Raw genomic sequence first — 8,808 nt, 5'->3', positions numbered from 1 at the left:
ATATTCTAATCACAATATATACACAATAATGTGTCCATCTTACTTGTAAAATGTTGTCTGTCAAGCCCTCGCATCAATAATCAGAACAACAATATCCCTCAGTGCTATGGCTGTTTTGATTGAGCAAAGTAGGAGGGTATACCGCTCCAAGATGGCCGCCGCATTTCCTGCGCCGGAGCGGTCCATGAGGCGTCTATGCTTATATTATGTCTATGTCTATTATATTATGTCTATGGGTGTACTTGTTTCTGTTTGCTGCAGCGAGATCCTTCTCAGAGAAACCTTGACGTGAAATCTCGCGAGATTTTAAACTATGGCGCTGAGGAGTTGAGTGACGCCTCTTTCGGGGATTGGCCCGTTTGTTCCAGTTTAAACGTTGCCGCGCAGCTGTTAATAACAGGCTGGCTATTGCTAACAACAAAGAACGGATCGTAACATTTTTTTTCAGGTTTATTTTTCTTTTGGTATTTCTTATTATTGATTTTATGAGCTGTTTGAAGCATCTGGTAATCTCTGAGATGTTTTTCTGGCCTTCTGTTTACGGGTAATTTAAAACCTGAACAGAACTCAGCTGAAATTTAGTCCAATTTTAAATGTCTACAGTTGACCTCTTAGCTGATACAGCTCTGGATCTGCATCAGATGATTTAAATCTTCAGCGATCGGGTGTTATACTACGGTGTGTTTCGTTTCTAGATTTTGTTTTGTGAGTGTTTATGTGAACGGAATTCCCCCCTCTCAGGAGCGAGGAGTGATTGTTCGCAAAGATGATGGAGTCATGTTTTACTGGGATACCGAAGAGAGTCGGACCAGTTGAGGTGGAGGACATCAAAAGAAACCTGCTGGGTGAATTGGAGGCTGTGGAACCACAGGTAGGTCCACCAGGCTTTCTGTGGTGATGAAGAGGACGCTAATGATGATGATGAAGATTGATGAAAATCAAATTTCTCCTGGTTGGAAACGTTCATTCATAGACGGAGAACCTGCATGTGTACCTTAGAGTTCGGCCCTTTACTGCAACTGAAAGCGACAGCGGAGAGTCCCAGGTAATCACACAAAACCACTGTCTGGTTTAGCACCACCAGGCTTATTTAAAAGTGATGAATTGATTTTAAACTACTTTCTCAAGATCACAAATTTTATAATAAGTGAAATAATTTGCTGATGAGCTGGAAGCAGCATTTAATCCAGCTCTGATTATAAAAGGGTCTGTGTTTTTGCCTAGTGATAACCTGGGTTCTGTGCCCAAGCTTGACTTCAGCGGCTGTGTTTTCTGCTCTAGGACTGTGTGACCATTGAGGGTTCCAACTCTGTGGTCCTCAGAGCTCCCAGGTTCTGTCAGCCGAATCGGCAGGGCGACAAGTCTCTCCCTCAGACTGCTCAGCGGTTCACCTTCACACAGGTACCAGTGATGTTCCTGTGCAGTGGGGTCAGGAGGTGTTTTGTGTTCTTAATGTTGTCTTGTTTAGGTGTTTGGCCCCGAAGCCAGTCAGAGGACTGTGTTTGAAGGTTCAATTCGTGGTTTGGTCCAGGATGCTCTGCAGGGAGGAAACTGTCTGGTGTTCACTTACGGAGTCACCAATGCTGGAAAAACCTTCACCTTCCTCGGTGAGCAATAGATTAAGCTGGCTAGACTTTCCAACCTACGTGAGACTATTTATCTGTGCCAATTTCCTTAATTTAGGGGGATCAGTGATAAGCCGATTTTTACATATGAAGCCGATCTTATCCACTGATCTTATCTAGCTTGGCAAATGTGTAAGAATCAACCACTGCCCTCTTTTACTCTCGGTGAGAAAGGTTTGACTTACAGACCAGCCCTCCAAGTTATCTCTGCATGTTTACAATTAACAATAGTGACCCCACTGTTGCCAACTCAACAACTTTCTTGGTATATTGAGCAACATTTCAGACAAAATAAAAAATTGGTATCGACCAAAATCGGAATCAGCAGATTAAGCTCTTTAAAAGATCGGTAATTGGCCAGAAAACTGCAATCAGTGCACTCCTATTCTCACCCTCTGACCACGTGTCTGTCTCTTAGGGCCAGACCACAACTCCGGGCTGCTTCCCAGGTCTCTAGCAGTCATCTTTAACAGCATAAAGGGACATCTGTACAGCCGCAGTGATCTGAAGCCTCAGCGGTGCAGAGACTTCAGCAGACTTACCCCCGATCAGCAGGCAGCAGAGATCAGCAACAAGAAGAACCTTCTGAGGCTGCTGAAAGAGGTTAGACATGAGTTCTGTCATCATGAGTCAGACTAAGCAGGAGGTTTGCTTAAGCTGTGCTCATCTCTTTATCTACAGAGCGACAAGAGTCTGACGACTGGGAAATCAGCTTCACTTGAAGGTCAGTGTTTGAAACATATTTTGGATTATTCCACGAGATCCAAAATGACTTCAAGGTTTCTTCCGGTGCCACGAAACAGCTACAGTAGCCAAAGAGACTCTGCACTTTTTAAATGTATCCATTCCCTCATCTTGTGGAAGTGAAGTCACATCTGTTTCAGAGCCAGCAAAGTGTAACCTGTTTATGTTTTTGTGTCAAGGCTCCTCCGTCAGCAGCGATGGTAGCATGAGCAGCGTTGCTGAGGCAGACAACTTCTGTCTGGACATTCCATCAACTGTTTGCTTCTCTGTTTGGGTCTCATTCTGTGAAATCTACAATGAGAACATCCACGATCTACTGGAACAGGTAACAAACTGGTGTTAAGCTCATAGGTCACTGTAAAGTACATGGAGAAGTTGAGAAAATGACTAAACTCTTCCAAATGAAAACAACAATTTCTGCATCTGATTAAAGTCATGTTCAGGCTTTCAGTGTGATTAGATTGCTAAGTTAGCAAGAAAACTGGAAGGCAGAGGCCTTCCAGTTTTCTTCCTAACTTTTGCTTTTGCATCTGTTGATTATCTCTGTGTGAAATGTAATCTCAAGAGATGGCTTGGATGCAATATTTAAATAGATATTATGTTTCTAATGTGATATATTTATGTCACATTTGATAGAATATTCCCCCATAATATTCTACTTTGTGGGGGAATTTTTCTGCTATAATTAAAGAGCACACATGTTCATCTGAAAGCGGGATTTCATGGTTTTTGTTTGACAGGTGCAATGATGTATCAGCGCATTTAATCGATCATAACTCGCTAAATACTAAACAGATTTTCAAGATTTCTTTGCTGTAAACCTTATTCAAACAGCTATCATAGCTACATTTGCAATTACGGTAAATTTATTTTTTTAAGTATTTTTGAATTGGATTAATACGTGGTTCAGCATATTTAACTATTAGTGGAGAAAACAGAAAAGATTCAGAATAGAATGTTTTGATATTGATGTATGATGAGCATTTTACAAAGCACACAACCAGTCATATTTTTTTAATATTTAGTAATATCAATACATATTTATATAAATATGAAAAATATCAAAGGTTTGCATTTTCGTGCCTGCTAAAGGGGGGTATCATGGGGCCAAAGTTCACCTATTCGCCATGAAACAAAAAACTGTTATAACTTTTACACAAAAATTCACAGAGGCACCAAACTTTCAGTGATTGATCATCATCGGGTCCTCTATAATACCCAATGGTGAAATGATGAGATCACTTAGGCCACGCCCCCTGAGAACAGGAAGTGTCATGTTTTACTCTAAACGGTCGCTATCTGACCCCTTTGACCTAATCAACATGAAACTGTGTCCACAGACAGAAAACATGTTGGTGTAATGTGGATTCCAACCCCGTTTGTTTTTGATTCAGTAGGTGGGCGTGGCGAAGTGACCTGTAACGCTGTGTCCATACGTTTGGCTCTAAATCCCATAATTTTGAGCCGAGCTGCACCAAACTTGACATGAGTGATCCTGGTTGGATACCTTACGATCGATCCTATGTGGTCATAGTCTGACGTCATCTAAGCCCTGCCCCCTCAGAACAGGAAGTCCCTTTTATTCCCTTGGAAAGCTCCATCTCTGGCTCTCTCGATCTAATCAAGATGATTCTGTGTTGGACGACAGATAACAAGTTGGTCTCACTTTCTTTAAAGTGCCAAGAGTTTTCAACAGAGGGCGTGACAATGGCGGCGTAGCGAAGTTACCTGTAACACCATCGCCATACGTTTGCCTCTAAATTCTATATTTTCAAGCCGACCTGCACCAAACTCACTAGGATGCATCCTTATCCATCCCTGAACAGGAATCCATAACAGTTGTTGATGGGCCTAATTTCTCTACAGCGCCCCGTAGAATACTTTAAATGATCAGCCCCAAGCCATGCTTTAACCTAGAATTATGAAACTTGGTACACATGTGTATCATGTCAGGACCTACAAAAAAGTCTCTTGGAGCCATGGTGCAAACCCAACAGGAAGTCGGCCATTTTGGATCAAAATCAGCCATTTCTTGTTTTTTATAGACGTCGCATCTGATCGAACTCCTCCTACAACTTTTGAGATACAGACTTCTAACTCAGTCAGCAAAGTGTTGAGATATTGAAGGTCAAAAGTTATCGTAGGAATTTTTCTATGTCAAAGCATGTGGGCGTGGCTAAGTCCCAAACTTTGACTATTCGCCATGAAACATCAAGATGCAATAACTTCCACATAGAAGGTCACAGCTGCATCAGACTTCCTATATCTGACTACAGACCACCCCTCATCACATTGAGATGGTCAGTTGATGACATCACCTTAACCCCGCCCACTTCCGACAGGAAGTCACCTGTTTTTTCTATTGTATGTCTTACTTTTACTGTAGTATTCATATGGAATTAATCCTCTGCCAACTGACATAAAATGACTTGATGATGAACTCTGTCAATGCCTACTGACCCGTGGGGGTGTGGCCAAATGGCAGTCCCTCGCCATATGCATACAATTGGCTCTAAATCACACATGCACCTTCCGATTAGCACCAAACTGGATACGTATGACCTTTGTTCACCGCTAAAGGGCCCCCTAGGTCATTCCATCAGCTATATCTCCTTGCTACATTGGCCGATCTGCACCAGATTTTTGGTGTGTCGTCAGGGAGTGATGCCGAACTCATCGGTGCGTATGGCCTGGCGGACGCGTGCTTCAACTGTACGAGAGCGTCCGCGGTGGCAGGGGGGCCGCGGTGCTGGAACCCCCTCGGTGGCTATAGGCCGGAGCGGCGTTTGGCTGCAAGGGCCGCTCGAGGCTGCTTGCAGCTTTAATTTTAATTGTGTTTTTTGATTAGTTGTTTTTAAGACTAGTTGTGGATTTAAATAGCGTTTCACTGGTGATGTTTTCCCGTAACATATAATTACCCAGTAATATTTTTACTTTTCCTGTCTGCTTAGCATCGTTAATACAAGAACACGGTGGACCACCAATAGACCGCCTCCGCACCCCGACCACCGAGCTTAGCAAGTTTTCTGGGGAAAACCCTGAATCCTGTTTTCAAACAGAAAATGTGTGGTCTTGGATTATGGCAGAAAAATTCCCCCATACTATTTGGCCAGATTGACCGATTTGAACTGCTCTTAATGTCCACATGTGGAAAATGAGTTCTAATTGATACCATCATTGCAATTTTCAAGAGTATAATTGGAATTGAATATCTTCTAGAGTTTGTGTGGCCCTAGATCTGTAAAGGAATAAGTTTCTGTTTGGGGTTTATGAGTTGGTTTAAATGCTTCACATTTTTTCATGCTGTTTTAATATGTGTGGAGACCAGACTGAGGCAATTTGAACACCAGATGGTGATGTCCTTCCAAAGTTTGGCTTAGGATCTGGATACAATTGGGGGGAAAAAGCATTTTATATTCTTAATGTTTAAGAGATAAAAAATAATGCTTACAAATTAAACATGTACATTTACTGTCAATTATGTTTGTTATTGTACTCTAATTTAATTGTAATTCCTGTCTGCTCAACCGGTTTGGGTCACCAGTCTCCTCCACTCTTCTTTTGTAATTAGAACATAATTGATTAGGCCTGTCGCGATAAACGATAAATCAATTAATCGCACGATAAATTAAACCTATCGACCTCATTTTAATTATCGGTTTTATCGTCTCTTCCTGTGTTTTTTTCTTTCTCTTGACAATGAATGAAAAAAGGCTCAACTCCGGCGTTCTCCACTGACCTTCCCTTCCTATTTCCTTTGTGTAATGTCCAGTGCACACGACAGGAGTTGTCGGCCCATTTTCAAAACCTGAGAGACCACAGATGAGCTGACAGAAATCCTAGATATAAGGGTTCGATCGGGTTCGATCGTGCTGTGTGGTGTCCAGCCACACAGCCATTATTTTGGACTTGTAGCCCAAAATAATGCCTGCAAGTCTAATTAACTAATTTTAATATCAGGCATTAATCAATGCTTTACTAGAATCTACCTGCAATGCATGGAGTCAGCGTAAAGTCCTGACTGAATGAAAATCATTATAACCTATTTATGTCACGTTAACGAAGAACAGCTGAAAACTTACCGGGTTTATCAACTGCGGTAGCAATTTGGCTCCAACTCCTCTCCTTGTCATTTCTATATTCTTTGCACGAAATAAATAAATATTAATGTTGTTTCCACATATCATCTCCGATGTCTGCTGGACTTCGGGTTGCGCTGTGTCAGCTGTTTGGGATTTCCCTCCGTAATTTCCCCTCAGAAAGCGCAGAGGAGAATCCGCGCTTTCTGATTGGCTACCTGTCACATTCAGAGTTAACGCTCCCAGTCGGGGAAATCCCCTGATTTAGATTGGAGCGGCCAAGACAATCTAAATCACACTGCAGGATGATCAGTTACGAAACCACCAGCGACAATCTTAGAACGGCCAACGATCTAAGATTATCTTAAGGGGAAAATAGGGGCAAAAAATCATGTAGTGTGAACTACTGCATTAGGTAGTCGGATGTGCCCATCTTCTCTATTTAAATGTAGTGATTACTGAAGGGCAATACAGACTTCATAATCTGCACTCTTTTGGTTGAATGTAGTATTTGTTTACACTTTGGCTTTATGTTGTTTAGTTTTTATTAAAGTACGTTTTTTGTTAATGGAGACTGAGAATCCATTTTATTTTTGTTTTTGGTTGTTTTGTTTTAGTTTATCAGTTCCAGTGTTATGTGTTCTTTTGAAAATAAAGTATCTATCTGTGGCAGGAAATGGCGTACATTATTAGTCATTTCCATTAAATCAGTGTCAAAAGGTCTTTAAACAATATTATTGTTTATCTCAATAACTTTTTAGATAATTAATCGCTCAGCAAAATTTGTTATGGTGACAGGCCTATAATTGATGTCATTGTGTGTGGTGTTCAGGTTCCCAGCGGACAACACAAGAGGACGGTGCTGCGTCTGTCCCAGGACGTTAAAGGGAACTCCTTCATAAAAGGTATTAATGATTCCAGATAAACCTGGAATCTGATGATCCAGCTGCTGATGTTTTCATTCTATAATTTATCAACACAGATGGATTAATCTGATGGACTATTTAACTAGTGAATACATGCTTTGGGACCTTAGCTATGTTCAGTTTAAATGTTTAATAAAAATCCTGAAAGGGGAGAAGAATCCTTATAATCCCCTCAGCATGGTGAATAGTTTGACTGCAGGAGTTCTGAGCTGGAAATTGGTTGCAGGCAAACATGCTGACTTTCTGGGGAGCTTAAAACCTCACAACTCTGGTTAAATCTTCCAGGTTTTCTCTTTACTCCTGCTTTCAGTCAGGTATAAAGATTATCAATAAAAGCTTGTGCGTAACCTCCCGCACCCCTGCACAGTATCCTTTTGTTTTTGAAGCTGTGGTTTGGTCAATGTTCCTAGCGCTGACCGCTGCTTTCTGTGCAGACCTGCGTTGGATCCAGGTGAACAGCTCAGAGGAGGCATACAAAGTAATGAAGATCGGGAAGAGGAACCAGAGTCTATCTTCTACCAGACTGAACCATCTGTCTAGCAGAAGGTCAACGTGACTCCAGTGTTTACTGCAGCATACATAGATGTGAACGCTGACCTGGATCGTTTATTGTTTCTGCAGCCACAGCATCTTCTCCATCAGGATCCTCCGGATTGATGATGTTGGAGTTCCCAGAGTCCTCGGCATCAGCGAGTGAGTCGTCCTCCCTTTGCTCCATTCCAGAGGTATTGTTACCGGTTTGACTCGTGTTCTGTGTTCAGGCTGGCTCTTTGTGACCTGGCTGGTTCGGAACGCTGTTCTCGCACCCACAACACTGGAGAGCGCCTAAAAGAGGCGGGAAACATCAACAGCTCCCTGCTGACGCTGGGGAAGTGCATCAACGCCATGAAGCTCAACCAGAACGCCAAGTACGATCCCAGTATTCGATGCTGTTCTGATGTCACTGCTCTGCAGCACAACAGCTTCAATCCGATGTTTCCATGCAGGTTACAGCATCACGTTCCCTTCAGGGAGTCCAAACTCACCCACTTCCTACAGTTCTTCTTCTGTGTTTCTGGCCGCGTGTCCATGGTGGTCAACATAAACCAGAACACCTCCTGTTTTGACGAGACGCTCAACGTCCTCAAGTTCTCCGCCATGGCTCAGAAGGTGCCACCCCCACTACTGCACACCCCCTTCATACAATACAAACAAGTTGCCGTCATCTGCAACTTGTCATATGACCTTATTCTTTATGATAATAATACTACTGCTACTAATAATAAAAATGCCAAGACATAGTATAACATTACCATGGTGTGGCACTAAGGTAATGTTTCAGGGAATGACTCTTCATCAGAATAATTAGTTTTATATATTTTTATATCTTTCTATGTGGTTTAGGTTGTAGTTGTATTTTTGATTGACTATATCCTGTTGTTTTTGACATAACTT

At 42.1% G+C, this 8,808-nt stretch overlaps 1 protein-coding gene across 1 annotated transcript in view; it reads left to right on the top strand.

Moving 5' to 3' along the window:
* Positions 1–351: 351 nt before the first annotated feature.
* Positions 352–8,808, top strand: part of LOC106956816 (kinesin-like protein KIF20B) — an 11,606-nt gene continuing 3,149 nt past the window's right edge. The window contains exons 1-13 of the mRNA XM_015047875.1: positions 352–544; positions 742–871; positions 974–1,045; positions 1,282–1,401; positions 1,469–1,607; positions 2,044–2,228; positions 2,307–2,349; positions 2,549–2,694; positions 7,281–7,353; positions 7,809–7,920; positions 7,996–8,067; positions 8,136–8,282; positions 8,361–8,523. Coding sequence (XP_014903361.1) covers positions 767–871; positions 974–1,045; positions 1,282–1,401; positions 1,469–1,607; positions 2,044–2,228; positions 2,307–2,349; positions 2,549–2,694; positions 7,281–7,353; positions 7,809–7,920; positions 7,996–8,067; positions 8,136–8,282; positions 8,361–8,523 — 1,377 coding nt within the window. The 5' untranslated portion in view covers positions 352–544; positions 742–766. The remainder of the gene's footprint in view (positions 545–741; positions 872–973; positions 1,046–1,281; positions 1,402–1,468; positions 1,608–2,043; positions 2,229–2,306; positions 2,350–2,548; positions 2,695–7,280; positions 7,354–7,808; positions 7,921–7,995; positions 8,068–8,135; positions 8,283–8,360; positions 8,524–8,808) is intronic.

The sequence above is a fragment of the Poecilia latipinna genome, unplaced genomic scaffold (assembly GCF_001443285.1).
Source record: "Poecilia latipinna isolate Pla-1442-1.1 unplaced genomic scaffold, P_latipinna-1.0 Scaffold846, whole genome shotgun sequence".
NCBI lineage: Eukaryota > Metazoa > Chordata > Actinopteri > Cyprinodontiformes > Poeciliidae > Poecilia > Poecilia latipinna.
Note: the sequence above shows the minus strand (reverse complement) of the source record. Positions and strands in the feature narration are given on the sequence as shown.